The 23,780-nt window shown below is 40.9% G+C and overlaps 2 protein-coding genes across 7 annotated transcripts in view; one reads left to right on the top strand and one right to left on the bottom strand.

Moving 5' to 3' along the window:
* The window catches only part of ALG14 (ALG14 UDP-N-acetylglucosaminyltransferase subunit), a 93,741-nt gene extending 84,527 nt beyond the window's left edge, over positions 1–9,214 (bottom strand). Inside the window, exons 1-2 of the mRNA XM_028102056.2 lie at positions 9,035–9,214; positions 4,365–4,516 (exon numbers count right to left, since the gene is read on the bottom strand). Coding sequence (XP_027957857.2) covers positions 4,365–4,516; positions 9,035–9,170 — 288 coding nt within the window. The 5' untranslated portion in view covers positions 9,171–9,214. The remainder of the gene's footprint in view (positions 1–4,364; positions 4,517–9,034) is intronic.
* A 132-nt stretch (positions 9,215–9,346) lies between these two features.
* The window catches only part of TLCD4 (TLC domain containing 4), a 98,013-nt gene continuing 83,579 nt past the window's right edge, over positions 9,347–23,780 (top strand). Inside the window, exons 1-2 of one of the 6 annotated variants that reach the window (XM_028102036.2) lie at positions 9,347–9,449; positions 16,874–17,068. The gene's annotated coding sequence lies outside the window, so the exon portion shown is untranslated. Of the gene's footprint in view, positions 9,450–9,770; positions 10,802–14,339; positions 15,091–16,873; positions 17,069–23,780 lie in introns of those variants that run through there. The other 5 variants (XM_028102035.2, XM_088022351.1, XM_028102038.2 and 2 more) reach the window with 5 other exon arrangements.

The raw sequence follows: 23,780 nt of genomic DNA, 5'->3' as shown, positions 1-23,780 counted from the left end.
TCAAGTGGGATTTATTCTGGGGGCACATGATGGTTCAGTATTCATAAATCAATGTGATACACTACATTAACAAAATGAAGGATAAAAATCATATGATTATCTCAGATGCAGAGAAAGCATCTGACAAAATTCAACATCCATTCATGATAGAAACTCTCAACAAAGTGGGTTTAGAGAAAACATACCTCAACATAATAAAGGCCATATATGAAAGGCACCTGGGTTGCTCAATTAAGCATCTGACTCTTGATTTCAGCTCAGATCATGATCTCGGGGTCCTGGGATCGAGCTCTGCATCAGACTCCTCGCTCAGCAGGAAGACTGTTTGGGATTCTCTCCCTCTCCCCCTGCCTCTCTCCCTGCTCTCTCATTCTCTCTCAAGTAAATAAATAAATCTTAAAAAAATAATAAAGGCCATATATGAAAACCCACAGCTAACATCATACTCAATGATGAAAAACTGAGAGCTTTTCCTCTAAGATCAGGAACAAGACAAGGATATCCACTCTCACCACTTCTTGCAACATTGTACTAGAAGTCCCAGTCCCAGCAATCAGACAAGAATAAGAAATAAAAGGCATCCAAATTGGTAAGAAAGAAGTTAAACTGTCACTATTTGCAGATGGCATGATACTATATACACAGAAAACTTTACAGACTCCACCAAAAAACTATTAGAATAAACGAATTCAGTAAAGTTGCAGGGCATAAAACTAATACATAGAAGTCAGTTGCATTTCTATACACTTAACAAAGTAGCAGAAAGAGAAATTAAGAAAACAATTCCATTTAAACTGCACCAAAAGTAATAAAATGCCTAGGAATAAATTTAACAAAGGAGGTGAAAGATCTGATCTCTGAAAACTATAAAACACTGATGAAAGAAATTGAAGACAACACAAACAAATGGAAAGACATATCATGATCATGGATTGGAATCATATTGTTAAAATATTCATACTACCCAAAGCAATCTAAAGATTCAATGTAACACCATCAAAATACCAATAACATTGTTGACAGAACTAAAATAAATGATCCTAAAATTTGTATGAAAACACAAAACACCCCAAATAGATAAAACAATCTTGAGAAAGAAGAACAAAGCCGGAGGTATCACAATTCCAGATTTGAAGATACACTACAAAGCTGTAGTATCAAATAAGTATGGTACTGGCACAAAAACAGACTCATAGATTAATGTAACAGAAGATAGAGCCCAGAAATAAACCCATACTTATATGGTCAGTTAATCTATGAAAAGGAGGTGAGAATATACAATGGGGAAAAGACAGATTTTTCAATAAATGTTGCTGGAAAAATTGAACAGCTATATAGAAAACAGTGAAACTGGACCACTTTCTACCACCACACATAAAAATAAACTCAAAATGAATTAAAGACTTAAATGTGAGACATGAAACCATAACACTCCTAGAATAAAACGCAGTAATTTCTGGGATACTGGCTGTAGAAACTTTATTCTAGATATGCTTCCTAAGATAAGGGAAACAAAAGCAAAAATAAACTATTGGGATTACATCAAAATAGTAAGCTTTTGCACAGCAAAGGAAACCATCAACAAAACAAAAGTGACCTACTGAACAGAAGATATCTGCAAATGGTATATTCAGTGAAGAGTTAATATCCCCCAAATATAAAGAATTTATACAACTCAACACCAAAACCCCATATGATTAAAAATGGACAGAGGACCTGAATAGACATTTTTCCAAAGACATGCAGATAGCCAACAGGGACACGAAAAGATGCTCAACATCAAGGAAATGGGAGTCAAATCCACAATGAGACACCTCCTTACCCCTGTCAGAATGGCTTGAATCAAAAAGAAATAACAAAGCGATGGTGAAGATGTGGAGAAAAAGGAACTCTTGTGCACCGTTGGTGGGAATGCAAACTGCAACAGCCACTGTGGAAAACTGTATGATGATTACTCATGTAAATACTAAAAACAGAAATACCATATGAGGGGCGCCTGGGTAGCTCAGTCAGTTAAGCATTTGCGTTCAGCTCAGGGCATGATCCCAGGGTCCTGGGATCGAGCCCAACATTGGGCTCCCTACTCAGCGGGAAGCCTGCTCCTCCCTCTCCCACTCCCCCTGCTTGTGTTCCCTTTCTCACTGTGTCTCTCTCTGTCAAATAAATAAATAAAATCTTAAAAAAAAAAAAAGATCTTCTCTCCCCCTCTGCCCCTCTCCCTCTCAAAAAAAAACCAACCTACAATCTTCCTGTATATAACAATCTTCCAAATGTTCCATTAAACCATGAAATTCAGCAAATATTCAATATGTATGCTAAATTAAAACTGGAGCCTCTAATTGGATGCGACTCCAGAAAGAAGAATATATATGCTAATAATTGGGTAAAAAGATACCTGTTCCTTATGTTGAAAACAATAACAATTTGTAATTATTCAACTTTTATATTTTTAAGTAGTCTTTACAACTGCTAAATTATAATACTATATTCCACTTGTGTAAAAAGTCACCATTGTATTCTCCAAATTCTCCAACAATTCTAATATACCCTCTAAGATAAGAGATTCAATGACATTTTTAGTCTCTGATGCCTTGAATAATCCCCAAAGCATTCTTTTTCACTGAGTTTATTGGATTGGAAAAGAATGCATAAAAGAGGCAGAGTGGCCTATGCAGAAAAAGTTTTGGAGAAGACATGTTTAGGTAAGTGCCATACATCAGGTAGACCTTATTTATACTTCTGGGTCTCCATTTTCTCATTTGTAAAATAAGCATGGTATTATCTGTCTTGCACATTATTAAAAGGATCAGTTACACACACAGGGATGAACAGTGTCCCCCCAAAATTCCTGTCTATCTGGAATCTGTCAATGTGACCTTATTTGGAAAAAGGTCTTGTAGGTGGAATCAAGTTAAGACTACGTCATACTGAATGTGTCTGGGCCCTATATCCAATGCCTGGTGTCTTTATGAGAAGGGAGTGTGAAGACAGAGACACAGGAATGGCCCTATGACAATGGAGGCAGAGATTAAAATGATGCTGCTATAAGCCAAGGAATGCCAAGGAGTGTTGGCAACCATCAGAAGCTAGGAAGAGGCAAGGAAGAATTCTCCCCTAGGGTCTTCAGAGAGAACGTGGCTCAGTAGAATCCTTGATTTCAGATTTCTAGCCTCTGGAACTGTGAGAGAATACATTTCTGCCCTTAGTCACCCAGTGTGTGGTACTTTGTTTCAGAGGCCACAAGATTCCTAACACAGAAATGAAGCATTTGGCTTACCCCCCAACAGAGGAAAACATACCACAGCATTTTGTTCTGGCCAGGTTCTGATCTTGTTTGACATGGAATCTCCAAGAACACATTCTAACAGTGTTGTAGTTAGGGATCATGTTTACACAGTTGACACAACTCAATTGAAACAGGCTTTAAAAAGGCGTGGAGGTGGGGTGAGGTGAGGAGGTGAGAGAGGAAATGAGGGGGAGTAGGAGAGTGGCGGTATTAGTGGATCTTCCCACACGGATGCAGCCAGACCTCTGGAGTTCCTGAAGGCAGGTCTTACCACCTGGTTCCTCATTTTACTCTTCCTGTGTATTAATGTCATTTTTTTCTCCAACTGTAGTCTATCTTTACCCAGCAGGTGAAAACATGACTGCCAGGAGCTCCCAAATTTTATCTTTTACAGAGTTTGTCCACAAAGAAAGACTGCCTCCATTTTCTGGATCCCCAAGTCCAAAAAGCCCAGAGAAACACTGAGTAGCCTGAGCTGGGTCAGCTTCCACTCCTGAACTACCTGTTGCCGCTCCTTGGCTGGGCAGGTACCAGAGGGAGGGATGGATGGAGACAATCTACCCAAGTGACAGCTCTAGTTTCCTTCCTTGATAAAGAAGTCATTTCACTTTTGTTCTTTTACCCCTAATTCTGACTAAAATGCTAAACTGAAGTGAGCAACCAGAGATAGAGAAGTTAACTTTAAAGGCAGATTCAAATACAATTTGAAGAATAAGAAGTAGTCATAGATACATCATCAAGAAATGCAATACATTAATAAAGAACTTTAGTGAAGAGCCAATAAGCACATGAACCAGATACTTTATGTAAGTTTAAATTTTCCCAGCTGGAATTAACTGAAACACAATTTCCCCTATTTAAAAGAATAAAAAAGAATATAAGAAATTAAACTACCACTTGAAGATGTAGTTTAAAGAAATTCTTATCTTTTGGTAGTAGAGGAAATACACTTCATCAGCAATAAACATTTGACTGCCCTGTGTGGGCAGGGCACTGAGGTGCCACGAGATTGTTTCCAGAGATAATTCAACTCAATATTCAACTTTTAACTTTCTTAGAAATATAAACGATCACTTACCATGGTACTGGGGTCTCTATCAGCTCGATTTAGTTCAAAAGAATTTATTTTACGGGCACTCATTTCATCAGTATCAGCAATGATATAATGTCTAGGAGAGTAAGCATTGGACAGGTTCTCAAGCAGCCTCAGGATCTCAGTGGTGTGCCCACCTGGAAAAAATATTGGAAGGCCTAAGATTAAGAAATCCACAGTGTGGTTACCAGAGTGGAGGTGGGCGAGGGATGGGGGAAATAGGTGATGGGGATTAAGGAGTGCACTTGTCATGAGCACCTGGTGTTATATGGTATAGTGTTCAATCACTACATTGTACACCTGAAACTAATATTACACTGTGTTAACTAGAATTTAAATAGAAACTTAAAAAGAAAGAAACCCCCAATGGCCATATCTATTTGACTATGTTATACTAATGTTATGTTTTGTGTATTTCTCAATAGGTGAAAGGAACATTTGGAAACAATAATCTATGCCCTTGAATAAATACTACTTTTATATGGGGGAAGAGGATAATAGCTTTATAAAACTAAAATTGGCACTAGCAGTAGGTGTTAAGGAAGGCACAAAGAAGTGTAAGACACAACTCCTGTTATCAAGAAGCCTGGTGAAAAGGGGAAAGACACACAGACATTTAAAGAGTGATGCAAGACAGCATGAAAAACTTAAATGGGGGCAGAGGTGAGGCAAGCAAATGGTTATGAAAGACCAACCCTATAAGAGGAAGGGAGATCCCTGGTATAGCCTGAGAGGCCTTGAAAGGTAAAGCTAATGGACAGATAAGAATAGGGAGGCCCCTGGCCAGGAGTGGGATTATTAGGACATGAGATGGCAAGAGCTGAGATGTGTGTTCAGGGAATGGTAGGAATACTGCGAAGGAGGGTGAAATCAGATCAGGAAAGTAGCCTGGAAAATGGAAAGACGGTCACTGGGTCACTGAAGGTTTCTGTGCTGAGAAGTAATGTCAATGAGGCATGAGCACTGACCCACAGAGCTTGGGGCTTCCTAAGGAAGACTACTGTTCAGCACTGTAACCCCAGCTCCTGAGAGAGGTCTCAGCCCACTACAGGACGTCAAATATTTACCAGCTTCACCAAAAAACTGTTCAATTTTTGAAACTGTACGATGCCCAAAATTTTAATACTTTTAATTTCAAAACTATGAATTTAAAAATCGACTGTGTATACTGAGGTTTCCTCCATGGGAAAAAAAAGAAACCCAAAGAATATCAACCTCTCATGTTAACTATCTAGCATTTAAGCAAAGCAATCAAACTTCTCTGAGCCCTATCATACCCATTTCGTTTCACTTCATACTCAGCCTCAGCCAGGTTGATGTCCTAAACATTCTTTGTATTCATCTTATTTGCTACCACCTCCTTGCCTCTGGTCACAGTGTCCCTCCCATCCACTAAACTCTCCCCCACCAACAACTGTTGTTAGAAAGCGCTTTCAGTAGTAATACAGTGAACATATAGAAGAATAATCAAACAAATTAAGCGTGTGGTTTCTGCCAATGCACATATTTTCTTATAGCAGAAAGGGAAGGATTACTCTCTAGGTTCCAGAAGGAATTAGATATAGAAATAAAATTGGCATAGATTATGTGTGAGGAGGAATTAGAATCATACTTTATAACTTGTCACCCATCTTCTTGTCTGGGGCATGTAATTTACACATCTGATTTATACTCATTTTGGTATTTTTGTTTTTAGCCTTGAGAAAATGTGGTTTGCAAAGTAGGTACTTGTTTTCACAGCTGGACCAATTAAGGATAAAAAGGATAATATCCACATTCCCACTGAAATTAAAACTTCATTATACCTGCTTTAACAGGCTTCTCTTTTTTTAAAAGGAAACATTTACTGAATACATTCTTTGAAGATTTAACCTTGCCACACAATAAAGTCATTAAAATGATGGGCTTTGTCTTCCATTTTACTGTTTTATTAAGATATATTCTTTGGGAACAAAATCTTCTCAGTTTTACTTTAAAATATATCCAGAATCCAATCTCCACCCCCCAACCCCCACATCTCCTTTGCTATTACCCTGCTCCACGCCACATCACCCTCACATCAATTATGACCACGATTTCCTGGTCTGCTCCCCCAGCTCCGCTTGTCTATTCAAGTATCTACATCAGTCTATTCTCAACACAGCATCCAGTGTGATCCTGTTAGAGAGAGTTGATCAATTTACCTCTGCTCAAAACCCTCCAGTGGCTTCCCTTTTCACATGCAATAAAAGGCATCTTATAATTTGACCCCTTACTTTGTTACCTCAAAGACCTCATCTGCTTCTACCTGGCTTAAGTCTATTCCAGCCATTCTGGCCTCCTTGCTGTTGTTGGGTATCTGTCATCTCCCCCGGGAGCTTTTCCTTACAATTCTGTCTAAAACGCAACCTCCTTTCCCTACCTCATAATATTTATCACCATATAATTTAATATGCAGTCTACTTATTTCTTTTGTTTTTGTCTCCCCTAACCCTTGCTCCACTAGAAGGTAAGCACAATGATGGCAGGGACTTCTGTTCATTTTGTTACTGCTGATCTTCAGTGCCTTGAAAACAGTAGGTACTCCTATAATTGAATGAATGGGTAGATGAGCATTTGGTATTAAATCTAAAATTTGCCTAAGGAAACCATATGATATTTCAAAGAAAAGTAGTAATTTTGATTGATGTTCTTTGAAAATATGTGGTTGATTAATCATATTTTATGGAATCTAAAGATTGGACATTTTTTGGTATTCATGGTAAACACTGAAAAATGCCTTCCCCCTCCTCCAAAATTCTGGCCATGAACTATTAAACTATTTGTCTGATTACAAGTCTTTCTTTGACTTGGAAGATTCTTTGAAGTCCTTGACCTCTTCCTACCCTGAATGGTTTGAATGACAAAGGCACCACTTGCCAGACTAATTCTCAATCTTAATTTTGGTGCCCAGTCCACCAAATCTAATACTGTCAAGTGAATGGCTCTAACATCCATTCATCTACTTGTTCAAGACAGAAACCTGGACATCATTCCTGAGCCTTTCCTTTCTTCACCGCCCCCCCCCCCCCCCCGGCTTTCAAACCACAAGTTCCTACTTGTCTCCCTACCTCAGGCTTTGTCAAAACATACTCTTGACAATGCTGGCTGAATGATCTTTGTAAAAAGCTTATATTTAATTGGGTCACTCTCCACTCAAAAGTATTTTAAAAGATCCTTTGCTACCAGGACTAACAACAGTCACCATTTATTAAATGCTTATTATATGCCAAACACTTTGCTAAACACTTTTAATATTACATTTAATCTCTCCTCTTCTCATCCCATATTTTTCAAGGTGGAAACAGAAAGTTCAGTGAGGTTAACTAATTTGCCCAAGATCACCAAGTCAGTTAAGTGGCAAAGATGTGATTCAACTCCAGGATTATGTCAATCTAGAGCCTGTGGTCCTAACCCCTACATGGTATAAAGCAGTGGAGTAGTGCCAATGGCTTTATAGAGCATGGTTTACAACGCCCTTTGGGATCTGGACTGGGCTTACTGCGCCACACGGAACTCAAAGCAACAGTGCCCTCCCACCTCTGGCCATTCCAAGTGCTATCAATTTCTTTTCACACCTTCCTAGTCTTCAAAGCCTCTTTGGTATTTCCTGGTCATCTTTCAAATCTCAGTTTAGATAGACATCACTTGTTCTGAGAATTTTCCTGTCTCAAGTTCAGATAAAACGGTGTGCTTCCTGAAGACTGCCATAGCAGCCTATACTTCCCAGATTATAACAAGTACACATTTGTTTTGTTTTTTGTTTTGTTAGTTTTTCTATAATCTTTTCATTCACTGCTGTATCCTTGTACCTTTCACACTGCTTCACTACCTAGTCACCATTCTGTGGCAAGTAGTAGTAGTCAGTTTTGCTATTTCCAGAGCTTAGCATAGTGCCTGGACTCCCCGATGGCTCAACATATGTTAAGTGAAAAAAGTAATGAGTTATACTTGAACATTAGTTTAGAACATTTGCTCATACTGTAAATATTATTCTAACTGGATACAATCTCCTAGCATTTCTAAGTGTACACAATATATCTGTCTCTGTCAGAACTTACTGTGAGGGCCTGCAGAGCTGGTAGACTCTGTTAAATTGTATTACCTGATAGGGCAGCTTGTTGTTCATATGCTGACACAACATTCTGAAATGTGTATTGTTCTGTGGTCAGTAGAAAATTGTTTCTAACCTCATGGATTTGTATATTTATAAATGTGACAATTCACTTGGCCTCATTTAGCATCTAGTATTTGTGATTCCTAAACTAAATACAAAATGCCTAGATTAATAATGCAAAACAGCAATTTTTAATCAGGAAAATTGTAAGTTAGCGTCGTAAGGCTTCTGCGTCCTCTCTGCTCAATAATAATTTGTTAGAATAATATACGCTACGTGGAAGCTTAATTACAGACAAATGTAAGTTACTCATTTGTCCTTAAAAGATGCTTGGGCCGCGTCAGCAAACCAGAATTTCGCCCCGGCTGGGCGGACCGGTTCCGGTTAACACAGGGAAACTACAAATCTCAGCATGCAATGCTCCAAAAAGTGCTAAGGAGACTAGAGAAGAGAGTCGCGGTGTACTCTGGGGTTTGTAGTGACCGACCCAGGCTCGACAGTCACCGCCCCAGTAACTTACCGGACCCAGCCACCACCAAGAGACTGAGAGATTGACGGGGCACCAGGACCCGAGAATGAAGCACTACCCACAGCCGCAGCGCCAGCAGCGCGGCCACCGCAGCTCCCGCCGCCGCTAGAATAAGGACGCTAGCCATGTAAAGAAACGACGCATGCGTACTATCCCCCCGCGCCGCGGCTCAGAAGCGGTCAAAGTTCAAGAAGTACGGGCTCTGCGGAGGCGCAAATGGGGCGTGTCGAGCCTCTTGATGGGCGGGGCTTGTCTGCGCTAGGAGGAGTTCAGGGCGAGAGGCGGAAGTGCTGGCCCTGGGCATTTTGGTGGCTTCCCTACCGGATTCCATGCGGCTACGTCCCAAGCATAAACTGAAATTCGGCAAGTTAAACGCAGGAGAATTGTGATTTCCACCCGTGACGAGGTCAGGCCACCTGTGCACCCTAAAGGCTCCGGAGCTCCCAAGTTAGGAGGTGTTCCCGCGCCACTAACTTTGTGAATTCCACCTGAGGCCGATAGCGTACATCGTCTTTTTTCTTCCTTCCTTCCTTCCGTCCTTCCGTCCTTCCTTTTCTTTTTCTTTTCTTCTTTCCTTCCTTTTTAAATGCCAAGGGAAAAGTTTCTGTTGCAACATGAAGACAGTACTGTGCTTGCCAGTAAAAGTTACCTTAATACAAAAAAGTAAATTTAGGGCCCTCATCAGAATCTCTTGCCCGACACTCGTGTTTTTAACTTTTCTAGGCATTTTCACATATCTGTGCGATCAGAGTGGCCGAGCGTGATCACCTCCAATTCTGCCATGATCCTGAGAGGAGTGGAAGCTCAGAGACTCAAGGTAGCAGGATAGAGAAGGCAGCGTCCTACAATTAATATTCAGTTAATTTTACTACAAAGCCAACACCTCCCCTAATCCCAGTTTTGCTTATATTTTGTTGCCTGTGTAATCCACATTGCAGCAATATAAAAATACTGAGATTACAGAAGTCCCCTCACCCCAAGTGTAATTTGCCATCAGTCCCTACAGACTGTAGGTTAGACAGGGCAAGTATACAGATGAATAAACAGGTCCTGAAAGATGAAACAACTTGCTTGCTTGAAATAGTGGCAGATCTAGATTTAGAAACCAGAAATCCTAACTCTGGCATAGGAGTATTACATTGTGTATTCCTTTGAACTTTCCTAAGTTCAGACTTGACTTGATTATCACACTTGCCTAGAACCTAGAATCTTGTCTTTTAAAATGTAGCCTCTCAGGAGAGGCCTGGGATCAGGTTATCTACCAATGTGTCAGTTTCTATCAGCAGTCAAGTTTGGGAAGCATTTAGGGCCTTGGTAGCATCATTTTCTGGTTAATGGATCTCATAGCGCTTCCTATATTCAGTCTTCCAATCAACTCGTCTTAACCCTACATCCTCACAATAAGGCCAAAAGGTGAATATTATTTCCCTCTTTAAGGATAAAGACACAGATTCTGTAAAAGTAATATAGTTTGCCTAAGATTTCTTAGCTAGGAAGTGGTGGAGAAAGTTTATAGTTGTGGGCATAGAATTCAGTGCCTCAGATTTTGATGAAATCAGAATCCCCTGGGCTTATAAATACATAGTTCAAAGTGCAGGGGTAGGGCCTCTGGCACAGTATAAAAAACAACTTAAATATATTACAAAGGATGTAGTTTTCTTTCATCTGCCCACTCTGCCATTCCCAGCAATGGCTTCAACCTAAAACTCTCCCCTCATACTTCAAAGAAGATGTTAACGTCTCAGAAATTACATCCAGGTGAGGAAATTTCTGGAGCCAAAAAAGGACATTATCTTGTCATTGGGTCTTTCTTTTTGAGGGTGAGGAAACTTTTTCCCCCGAGCCCTTCACAGACTTTGTTTCACACTCTCTGGCTATATTTGTATCACTGACTTACTCATAAAAGGAATGAGACTTCAAAGCTGGCTGGGGGAGGGTGGAGCATGGCATATAGCTACCTGTTGTATCTGGTTATTTGGTGGAGGGTGGGTACTGCCCACAAAGGTCTCTTGGAGAAGGAAGTTGGAGGAGGGTAGAGGAGAGATGATTGTTGGTGAGGCAAATAATAGTGTTTGGATTGCCGTGAAAATGTTGTGTCCCGGATGGCTTTGTAACCTGACACAGGCAATGTGGATGGCAAGCATATTAATAATTACTAGACTGCAGGTCTCAGAAGACACTCTTGCATTCTCCTTTACCCCATCACCTCACTTCAGTAATTACTTGTATCTGTAGGAAATATCAACTTGATCACATTGGCATGCAGCTGAATGAATGGAGATGATCAAGCATTTAGGGCTGCCAGTAAATGCAGTGAATCAAAGAGGGAGGAGTAGCAGACATTGTTTAGAATTATTGGTTGAGTTATTTTGAATTAAGACTACGGTCAAACTGTTCAGTGTTTCTGACAAGGAAGTTGAGTGCAGAGAGGAGGAGCTAGATGGCAGGCTGGGACAGGAACAACGTTGGGAACTCCTAACAAAATGTCTACTGGTTTGTGACAGGCATAAAATGTGTAGGTAATCAGAGGTCAGGAAGCTGTACTGGATTAATCAGGAAAGGCAAGGCTGAGTGACAAGAAGTGGCAACTAAAATTTCTCTTGGGGATTAAATTGCACTGACAACACAGATTACAGATGCATGGAAGTAAATTATAGTGCTGTGAGAGCATGAAAAATGTATTAATAATTGACAAAATGAGTAATGATATTGAGCCATAGCCAATCGTAAGTAATCTGGGAAGTGATTTTTATTATCTTCTTAAATCTATTTTCTAAAGCTTTTATGGCAAATATCTATTATTCATGAATATTAAAAAAGTTAAGATTATTTTGCACTATTCAGTAGGATTGTGCTTGTTCATTTATTCAACATATTTAATGAGCACCTGCTATGTGCTAGATTTAGGTACAGGAGATCTCGTATGAATAGGACAATAGCCCAGACAAGAAACTTAGATTAGAAAGATGATAGTGGAGAGACAAGAGGGTTTGGGAAGAAGATTTGAGATACATTTTGTGGATAGAGTCGTTAAGACTCATTGATGGATTAGATATTGGGGATCAAGATGGCTCCTAGAGTTTTGGCTTCAAAACTGGTTGGATGGTGTCATTTGCTAAGAATAAATGACAGGAAGAGAAACAAGCTTTTGTGGGTAGACACGGGAGGAGAGGATGAAAATGAAGTGTTCTGTTTTGGATGTGAGTTTGACTAGCCTGTTAGACATCTAAGTGATTATGTCAAATAGGTAGTTTCATGTACAAATCTGAAGCTTGGGTCAGAGCTAGAGTTATAAATTTAGAAGTCAGCATATACATGGTACTGAAAGCCACAAGACTGGGTGAGATCACCTAGGGAGGAGTCTAGGTCAGTCCTGTGCAATAGAACTTTCTGCAACAATGGAAAGGTTTTATGGCCATGTTGCTCACTATCTACATGTGCCTATTGAGCACTTGAAATGTGGCTAGTGCGATTAAGGAACTAAATCTTAATTTTACTTAATTTAAATTATTTTAAATTTAAATAGACACATGTGGCTAGTGGCTACTCTGTTGGATAGCTCAGGATTGAGAAGAATATGGGGTCATTAACATTTAGCGGTCTAGTAAGGGAGATTTAGCCAGCAAGGAAGATAGAGAAGGGAAAGCCAGGGAGATAGAAGGAAAATCAGGAAAGAGTGGTGGCCACAAAAACCAAGAGAGGAAAATGATTCAAGAATGGAAGTGTAGTCAGCTATGTCACATGCTGTTCATAGTTGGGATCAGATGACTTGAAAACAAATTCATCACTGAGGAGTTAAGTGAGAGCTGCATTTCCATGGAATGGTGGTTGTAGAAGGCGGTTGGAAATGGGCAGAAGAGAGAATGGGAGATGAAGAAAAGCAGTGTCTATAGACAATTTTTTCAAGTTTTTCTTTGAAGGGGAATGGAGAAATTAGATGAGAAATGAAGGAGAATTGGGAATTGAGGAAACTTATTTTTTAAGATGGGAGTTACTGGACATACTCATTTGAATTTTAAAATGATCCAGTGGAGGAAAACTGATACAGGAGAGAAAGGGAATGAGAGAGTAGGAACAAAGTTCTTCAAAAGATAAGGGTTGGAATTACAACACAAGTGGAGGGGTTGGGCTTTGATAGGAGGAGGGACCCTTATCCCATGGTAACAGGATATAAGGCAGGGATATAATGCAGGTGCTGGGAGGTTTACAGAATTGGTGGTGAATAGATGAGGGTGAGGGTGTGGGGATATGGGGTACAGAGTGTGAGGGGCTTGAGGAGAAAGAAGTTAGGAAATAATCATCTTGAAAAGTAATTGGCGTATTCACCAGGATCAGCATAGGATTTCTGGGCAGTTTGGAATGCCCATTTGAAGCATGTGATAACAAATTTAGAGAGAAACCACTCAGCATAATTTTATGTCTTTTTCCCCCCTGGAAAAGGCAGGTAGTTGGCTTTAACCAAAGTTAGAGTTTTGACAGGTGAATGCATTAGCGAGGTAAGATTCTTAAGGGAGCAAGGTCCATGGAACTTTCTCTGGACATAGTGGAAAGTGAAGACAGGAGGGTAAAGGTAGGAGAGTGGATGAATAGTGGCAGAGTGTAAGGTTAGGGGATTGGAAGCCTAAAGAAGGTTGAAAAATTGCAATGAAAGAACTAGAGCCAGTGAACTGTAGAGATAAGAGGTGGTGGTCAGAGGGTGGGATGCTTGAAGTCCATATTGTGTTATTACTGATAGTCGTTTTTAGGGTGTAACTATAAGAATGGATGAAAAAGATACAGGGGCCACCACACGAATGCCAAAGTCACTGAAGGGTGGAGAGGAAGATGAGCTCAGGTTTTCAAAAAGTAAGAGTTTGGAAGATGATAGCAACCAAAAAGAACTTTGGGTATAAGCAGGATATCTTCCATTTGTCCCTCAAGATTCACTCTTCCCCACCCCACCCAGCCATGGGAGCTGAAACCTATGGATTCAGTTAGCAGTTTCCTTGCTGTCTGGTTCTGCTTGGGTTTGGCCAATGGGGAGCCTCAGCAGATCTGATGTAGGGAGGCTGTGTCCCTGAATGGGGGAGGACTCTGCTCTTCAACATGGCTTCTGCACCTCTCTCTCCTGGGCCCCCAGAGCTCCCTTTCCTCATTCCTTCAGGCCAAGGGGTGGTGAAAGTTCCACTGTTACTAGCCCTCAGTGACTGCACTATCCCTTGTGCCTTCCTTCCCTGATTCACACCTCTGTAAATCATCCCTTTATTAAATCATCCTCAACTTAATTGTGCCATCTATATCCTGTTGGGGTGGTATAACTGCATGACAGGAACTTCAAAGGAACTAGAGTTTTTAGAAAGGAGAAATGGTTTGGAAGCAGTGATGTGGATCAAGAGTTTCCCCACCTCCTGTGGGTATGTGAGAAAAAAATGGCCTCCCTTTGAGAGACATTGAGGAGCAAGTCTTCAGCTTCTACAGGGAAGTGGAGAAGTCATTCAAAAAGAAGTTGAAGATAGATATAAGGGAGGTTTGCAGGTGACAGATTAGGAGGTCCAAAGTATGCCGTGAAGGGTTTGAAGGGTGGTGAGGAATGGGAGTTGAGTCAGATTGGGGGAATTTAAAAGTAACCATGGAGATAAGAATCAGGATGATAATGGCTAATCTGGGAGGCTTCTGGGGTTTGGAGTAAATAGGGATGAGGGCAGGCTCTCAATTCAGTTCAGTTCAGTTCTACGAGTACCTAATATATGCAGCTCACTGGGCTAGGTACTGGGATACAGTGGTAAGGCAGGAACAGTTAATACCCAAGCAGTGACTCAACAATGAGCCTGACTATGTGAATTGCATACCTCTTAACAGGGCCTCCCAGAGAAAAGCCACCCAACCCATGCTTTCATGGGCTGCCTTGGAGTATGGGCCACTAGGGACCCTGGCATGTAGGCCCCTCCCCAACAGAGGTCAACAATCTTCAGTCCTAATGAAGGTGGTAAAGTACAGATAAAGACTGAAGCTCTTCTGCAAGAGCCAAGAACACCACTTTGGTCAGCATTATGTGTGCCCATGACAAGGTAAAGCTGGAAGGGAGTTCTTAATCTGGGCCATAGACAGAGCTGTGGGCAGCAGGACTGATGGTTGTATGCCTTACCATTAAAGATCTTCTGGAAGGTGTGGTAGGATAGGTGACAGAAATTGTCTCAGTACGATCCAAATCCATAGACAAGACTTTTTTTTCCTTGTCAAATACACTAATGTATGTTTAAGTTGCAACTTTTTCCTGGTTGAAGCCACTTGCTAGGATTCCTTGAATGCTAACCCTTGAAGGCTAAGGCCATTGTTAATATTTAATTGGCATTTACTGTGCGCTTACTGAATGCCAGGCACTGAAAACATGAATTAACTAATTCTCACAATAACTCTAATGAGGTAGGCATTATAATGATCCCATTTTGCAAATGAAGATACTAAGGTACAGAGAGATCATTTGCTCTGGGTCACAAAGCCAGGAATTGGCAGTCAGGATTCCAAAAAGCTCATACTCTTCCTTTCCACAGTATCATTAAAAGAATTTATCATATATTTATACCGGCTGTTATGCTATATATTATTTTTTTAAAAGATTTTATGTATTTATTTGACACAGGGAGAGAGAGAATGAGAGAGAGCATGTGCACAAGCAGGGAGAGTTGCAGAAGGAGAAGCAGGCTCCCCACGGAGCAGGGAGCCCGATGAGGGACTTGATCCCAGGACCCTGGGATCATGATGTGAGCCGAAGGCAGACGCTAAATGACTGAGCCACCCAGGCACCCCTGTTATGCTATATATTAAGGAAAGAAAGATAGAAATCTACTTTACTATGACTGGCTTTTCCTTTATAAAATTAGAGCTAAATAGGAGGCAAAGGATTTTTTAAAAAGTGACCTTTTCAGGGGCACTTGCCTGGCTCAGTCGGTAGAGCACATGACTCTTGATCTAGGGTGTTGTGAGTTCAAGCTCCATGTTGGGTGTAAAGCCTACCAAAAAAAAAAAAAAGTGGGTTTTTCATATTCCAGTTAAGAATTGCTTTTCTGTTTTCTAGCTTTTTCTCCAAGTGCATTCCAAAAGGGCACTAGATTAAATAGGCATGTCTGTTTGTCTTTCTGTCTCTCTCTCTGTATATAATAACTCTTGCATGCCTTAAGATAAACTTGCAGTGAAATTAACTAGACACATTAATTTTATTCTTTTACTTTATGCTCATTTATCGCAGGTATATCTTTACAGATATGTTTATAAATTCAGCTCCAGCCCTCTATGCACACAAAATGCCTTATCAGTTCCAAATTTAGCAAGACAGTAAAATCTTATTTAAAATACATTCCCAGACTATCACAGTAAGTATCATGCCACATCATACTGTTCATTAATGACAACCACAACAATAATGGCTCCTTTAATTTTCAGTTACCATATTTTCAGTTTTAGACCTATAAATAAAGTCAGAAACAAGTCTATTTCTGCACTAAACACTGCTTGTCTTTGAAATCTTGCAAATTAATTTTCTTCTCATCCCAACCCTCCCTCCCCGCAGAGCCTCTGCCTGGCACACCTATCAGGTCAGTCTTTTCCTCACTGTACACCTACGCTTTCTACCCTGTGTTTCCCAAATCCTTTTTTGCTGCCACAGAACTCTTTGTCCTCGGTAGAAACACACAGATTATACCTTCTCTCTTCTCTGACTATACATTGTTCCTGTGAAATTCACATGTGTGATAAAACATGCAGACTACCATTCAGTAGGCTTTCATAAACTTTCTCAACCACCTCTCACAGCCTCCTATGAACTTAAGTACTATTATTATCCCCATTTTGTAGGTGAGGAAGTTTGAGGCTTTACCATGCTAACTCATCACTACTGCTGCTTTGATTGGACTTCCTGTGGATGTACTGTGGCCATCTAGTGGCCTCAGGAATATGGTGATGTTACCTAGGGAAGGTACTTACTGCAGAAAACATCTTACATTAAGAAGAGGATAAGAAGAATGAAATATACAGATGTGCTACTTAAAGGTTAGTGTTATTTTCTCCTGCAAGTGTTGTGCAGATAGTATTTGACTACATTTCACCACAGCGGGTAAATAACTCTTGCTGTGCCCTTTAGCCTGGTTTCTTTTTTTTTTTTTTTTAAAGATTTTATTTATTTATTTGACAGAGAGAGACACAGCGAGAGAGGGAACACAAGCAGGGGGAGTGGGAAAGGGAGAAGCAGGCTTCCCGCCGAGCAGGGAGTCTGATGGTGGGGCTCGATCCCAGGACCCTGGGATCATGACCTGAGCTGAAGGCAGACGCTCAACAACTGAGCCACCCAGGCGCCCTAACCTGGTTTCTTACCAGCTTCTCCAAGCTTTATTTAAAATCCTGTTCATCTTTCATCAACATTAGGTGCCCTCTTTATTGTGAATCCCTTCTCAATTTGTTAGAAACAGGCTTGTTAATTTACCAACAACAGTTTTTGATAGAAATCTCAAATGACTTAGCTATTTCCCAAACTTAAGCTTCCCTTCTCCACGCCAGTACTCCAATGGGATCTTTGCTGGTTATATTTGTTTTGGAGTAAGTTAAAAGACAACTTAAATGAACCTGAGAAAGTCTTACCACTTTGTAATACTTGATGAATATTTACCTAGGAAACTGTGGAATGTCTGCGTCTTAACTTAGAAATTTAAAAGAATCTCTAAATTTCCCTTTCTGAATAGATGCTATACACTAAACAAAACCTCTTATGGTCAGTGTCCTCCATCAGTTATGCCCTCTCTTTCCTGAGTCTCTAGCCACTGACTCTCACCGTGTCTTTATCCTTAGCCTATAATGCTCAAGTCTCCCCCATTAAAAAATAAAAGCAAAATCAATAAAACCTTCCACCAGTCTGGCTCAGCATAACTCCTTTAAACTACCAGCCAGGCACAGCCCAACCACATGAAAATGGCACTCCAGTCTTTAACCACACCTTTATGCTTTTGCCAGAGTGCTTTTCCATTCCCAATCTATTTTTATGCAACTGGGCTGTTTCATGAAGCCTTCTGGTGAGCATGGAGCAAAGTTCTGTTTCAAGTGTCGAGAGGTGGTCGTCTGAGCAGGTAGCCAGGCAGCCGATTCTTGGTGGACTCCTTACATATGGAGGTTCCTCTCAGTGTATAGAGGAAGCATGGCCCTCTCAACGCTACAGAATAGGTATTGACCGACACAGGCCTTGCCCTAGAATGACACTGTCTTATGCATAAAGGAGACCTCTATAATATACCAACCCAAAGAGTGTCTGAGTGTTTAAGAGCTTGGTTGAATTTGTGCTGACCTGACTTGCTCCTACAAAAGGAAACAGCAGAGCCTTCCTCTGATAAAACTTGCAAATAAATGGGATACATTAGGTTTGCTCTATCTTAGCCAATCTTCCCTGTCAGCCACCACTGTATAGCTCTGCAATAACTTTCTGAAAAGACCTAACAAACTACCCAAGAAAGGAACTTTCAGATGCCTTTCCCCATTTTGTTGCACTTCTTCTTAGTCTCTCAGTCTAGTGGCCCCTCTCATCCTTCAGAAATATTCAACCACTTCCCACCAGAGGATGTTTTATCCCTTAGTTTCTTTTCCCATGTCTCAGTGCCCCAGACTTCATCTGAATGAGCATTCTTTTTTTTTTTTCCCCTCACTCATTTGGGACTCCAGAGGATAATGGGCTTAAGTCTCATGACTAAGGGTGAAGGTAAGTCTCCCAATAGTTGTTTCTTCCCACCACAGTGATCTCTATGCCATCTAAAATACAAGCACACATTACAACACAATTACTTTCCTCAGAGACAATCCAGTCCAATCCTTTCTCCATGAAATATTCCTTTTCTTAAAAGAATTTTGGCCTTATAGTATCAGAACAGAGATTGCTACTTTCTCTGCCACTTTAAAGAAACAGCACCAACTTTAATTTGTTAACTCTGGGTCTCTTTTTATGGGGGTTTGGGATAGCAAGGAGTCATTTTTTCAGTTTAATCTGCCAAACAAAAGTGCCCAAAGTTTATGTTTTACTATTGCTGATTCATATCCCTTTTGTCCATTCATATTTACTGATATATTGCACCCCCCTCCACTGATATTCTAAAGGGGGGGGGGTTTGCCCAAACTCCAGCTGTGCCGAGGTGTTTTGGGTCCTTCATTTCCACACCCAGCTTGGATCCTTGATTCTCTGGTGAGCAAGCCGTCTATCTCGCGTAGAAGTGACAGTTTCTGACTATGAGACTGGAGGTAGGTGGAGGTGCTGTCTCTGGAGGCCCTAAGACCCCATGACTATAGAATGCAACCACCATATCCAAGCGTAGTTCTGAACTTTGGGAGAACTTGACCAGCCTAACATGCCGAGCGCTCTGCTGTTCCAGCTGTTCAGGTTACACGTTATATGTATACTGGGCAGCTCGAACTGTGGGCCACCCTAGTCTCCAGAACCCAGTATGGTCCCTGGGGGCTGGTTCTCATCTTAGTCCACTTGCAAGTGCAGCTTGTCATAAGTAGTTACCACCTTATCTTTTTTTCCCTAAAAACTCAAGTGTTCTTAAAAGAGACTAGTCCATGTTTGCTGTCTCATTTTCCTTTGTTCATTTTCACTCCTTAATTTGCTGTATTCTAGCTTCTGCCATAGTTATGCACCAGTAACCTCTAGATTTGCAAGTCCAAAGAGCATTTCCTTTTCTGGCCTCTCTCGTCTTCTCTCAGGCAATTGAAATTTTTTTCTCCCGTTGATGTTCATTACTCCATTTTCTTCTGATTCTCCTCACATCACTATTTTTCTATCTTGATATTCTTCTTTAGTTTTTCTCTTTCTACCTCCCTTAAGATAATAATAAAAAAAAACTTTAAAAATATACTTAGAAAATGCTAGAAATAATAAAATGGAAACTTAGGTAGCCGCCAGCCAGATTTTCCCTTTCATGTATTCTTTTTTCATACTGCCATTCTTGTTCCCTCTAAGAAACAAAATCCTTCTTTACCCCATTTTGGTCTTTGTATCTCTGAGCGTTCTTAACCTTGGGAATCCTTTCTTCTTACTTCTCATGGCAGATGAACGGCTGCCGCCATAACATCCATTCTCCTCCCTTTGGTGCATGTTTGCTCAGCTGGAGACCCCCTTGTTCTCCTTTACAGCTAGCTATGATTTTGTGGGGACATCCTTGCCGATGGACTATAACTAGAAGTGGTGAGTACAACTTTGGCCTTACGTTTGTAAAAGAAGACAGCTTGCCTTGTACTGCTTGCCATCTCCTTCATGGATGTGTCTATGACCATCTGTAACCATGGAGATGAGGAAGACATCCTGGGGTGGGGGGGATAACAAGATAGAAGGAATCCGGGTCCTGAATGACCTCATAGAACAGAGTGCCCTGTCAGTCTAGGCCCAACCATTATGTGAGACGGAAAGACACTTTGTCTTCTTTATTTTCACTTTTCACTTCTTTACATTCATTTTCACTGCTTTCTGGGGTCTCTATTACAGCAAGTTAGCCTTCACTCTAATACAAAAATTGATACCTGGAGATGGGGGACTTCTAACAAAGTCTTAAAACATATAGCATTACCAAGGGGGTCAGACCCTTGGCAGCGAGGAAACAGCTCTTGCAGGCTGGAAAACTGGTGATTCTTGTAATGCCATTGCAAGATGTTCTGTAAAAATCTCACCTACTCAATTTGGAAGACTGACCATGTTTCTTGTATCGCTGAATTTTAGAGGAAGCATTTGGAAAGAACCAGAATAAGAATGTAATTGTTGCTCCTTGGCTAGTTTAGGAATGTTTTTCAAGAAAGAAATGAGCTCACATAAGAAACGATGGGTTTGCAAGGAAAGATGGAAGAAAACACAGTGTATAGAAAATTGGGGCCTCACAGTGTTGGAAAATCCAATTGTTTCTATGGTCCAAACAGGAGAAGACTGTTTTTCAGACACTTAAAGCCCACCTATTAAGATTCCTCAGCCAAAAAGATCTAGCCTTGCAGCAAAGGTCAGATTAGCGGTGTTACCCTCACTTAGTTTTTAAAGTTTTACCTCAAAGTAGCCACCATTAAAACAATGAGAAGAGGAAGGAGTAAAGCATAGAAACTAGAGAATAAGAAAGTTTAAGAGCTTGGTCCAGAAAAGAACTTTGGGTATAGTTTCTGTCGCATGTAACAGACTGGAGATGAATAGCATAGATGCCTGCAAAGATTCTGAGGAAATTTTATTGCTAAAGAAACTGGAAATCTGACCTGTGAAAGCCAATCATTGTGTCCTCAAGCCATTTTCAGGAAAGCATACTCTCCAATTTTCACTTAAATTTTGAACCTGGAGAATAACGGACAAGGAAGAACCTCTAGAGTGGTAAACCCAGGGACGCTATGGGTATAACCAGACACATCCAGATGGGATTTTAATCAGGGAATTTCTGCCATGGCCAGGGCAGGAATTTCTTTCTGGAAAGAAAACTATGAAGGGCTACTGGTCATTGCATGTTTCCCATTCTGTCCTTTTAGAAATGGAAGTTTTTATTGTGGTTGATTGTATTCCTGCTCCACCATTGCATATTGGGTTCAGTGTGGGTATCAAGTAACTTCTTTTTAGTTTATAATTATTGGACTATGTGTAGCCCCATCTAGACATAACAGAGAAGAACTGTGGGCCACCCTAGTCTCCAAAGTACTTTCCCCAGAGATACTGGACTTTGAGCTGGCTACAGAAACTGGATCAGCCCTCTCTCTTAGAGAGAGAGGTTGAGATACATGGGAAGAAGAGAGCACTCAAACAGTTGGGTAGTCGGAAGGATTGAGTGAACCTCTTTGTTTATCTTTGCCTTAATTCATGCAGTCTTCCTGGAAGTTCTGATTTATTTATTCAGAAACCTATCACCTGCATGTTGACAGCTGTCAAATTTGTGTGTCCAACCAGGATTCTCTTTTATGTTCTAGACCTATATTATGCAAATACAGTTAACCCTTGAACAATATGTACGGGTTCACTTATATGCAGATTTTTTTACAGTATAGTACTGTAAATATATTTTCTCTTCCTCACAGTTTTCTTAACATTTTCTTTTCTCTAGCTTACTTTATTATAAGAATATAGTATGTAATACATACAACGTACAAAATATGTGTTAATCGACTGTTTATGTTATTGGTAAGCTTCCAGTCAACAATAGGCTATTAATAGTTCAGTTTTTGGGGAATCAAAGTTTATATGCAGATTTTTGACTGCATGGCCCCCTAATCCCCATGCTGTTCAAGGGCCAGCTGTATTGGATACCTTTGCATGGACTGACCATAGGAGAAATCTTAATCATAACATGTCCGAGACTGAAGTTATTTTTGCTTAAACATGTACTTAATCTGTGAGAGATTGCAATTCATAGTCACAAACTTGGCCCATCCTCACCATACATGCCTTCTTGCACTGTGACTTTTCTGTTCTTCCCATCAAGGAGTGGACTCTGGATTTCCACCTCCTAGTATCTGGGCTTGCTTTGTGATTTGCTTTGATCAGTAAAATGCAGCAGAAGTGGTGATGTGGGAATCGTGAGCCCAGAGCTGAAGAAGCCTTGCAGGCTTTGCCAGCACTGTCTTGGAAAGCTCCTGTCATCATGTGAAGAGACATGGGTTAGCCTCTTTGAGGATGAGAGGCTATGTGGGTAAAGATGCCCAGCTGGCATTCACATTAACCACCAGCATGACTTGGAATGTAATTTACAAGGCCCAGTAGCCTCCCTTTCCCATAATTACTCAGAATCTCAGGAGATTCTTAAGGAGACAGGAATAGCAGAACAATAAACTCAGCACAAGTTGCATGCCCATGAAGCTGGCCTTGACCCTTGAGAAACCATCTTGGACCATCAAGCTCCTGCCAAGCTGCCACAGCTGACTGTCACCAGATGAGTGAGCCCAGGCAAAACCAGCAGAATTTCTCAGCCAAGTCCAGCCCAAATTGTTGACCCACAGAATTATTAGCTAATAAATGATTACTGTTTTAAGCCATGAAGTTCTGTGACAGTTTGTTTTAGGCAGCAATGACTGAGACATCCTTAGTTAATGATCTCCTATCCAGGATGATTAAAGCCCGAATCATTCAGCCTCACCCATATTTTTCATGTCATCCTATGAAGCCTGAGGAGCTCTCTTTTACCTCCCTGTGTATTCTATTCTTGCCTAGGAGTGCGGGTTGTGGAGTCAGAGTGTCTAGGTGTAAATCCTAGGTTCTCCCATTACTAATTATGTGACCTTGGACACATTATTTTACCTCTTTGTGCCTCTGCTTCCATCTCCATAAAACAGAGCTAATCTTATCTTTCATATTAGGGTCTGTGCAGGTTAAATGAGGCCATACATAAACAGGGCCGAGCACGGTGACTGTGCTCCAGAAGTATCAGTGATTCTGACGGCCTTGAATTCAGCCACACTGTCTGTGAGGTTCAGGATGAAACATGCAGGAGCGCCGCAGAAGACTTCGGGGCTTGGGCAGGAACAGCACTCGCAGGGGGAAGCAGATGTGGTCCCAGAGGAACTGTAAAGTAGTATGAGCTCAGAAACTCGAGCTTGGCAGTCAGACTTTCCTCCCTTCCATCACAGCTCTGCCATTTTCTTTCACAAGTTACTTACTCCTTTTAAGTCTTCCTTTTGTCAGCTGTAGAGTGGAAATAAAAGGAAATCTCTGAGAACATCATTGCGAGGCTAGCCTGAGGATTGAATGATTAAGTCCTGTAGGCCTGGCTTATAGAGG

Source organism: Eumetopias jubatus, unplaced genomic scaffold (assembly GCF_037043125.1).
Source record: "Eumetopias jubatus isolate StellerSeaLion01/CBP00866 unplaced genomic scaffold, mEumJub1_p1.0 scaffold_4, whole genome shotgun sequence".
NCBI classification, from domain to species: Eukaryota; Metazoa; Chordata; class Mammalia; order Carnivora; family Otariidae; genus Eumetopias; species Eumetopias jubatus.
Note: the sequence above shows the minus strand (reverse complement) of the source record. Positions and strands in the feature narration are given on the sequence as shown.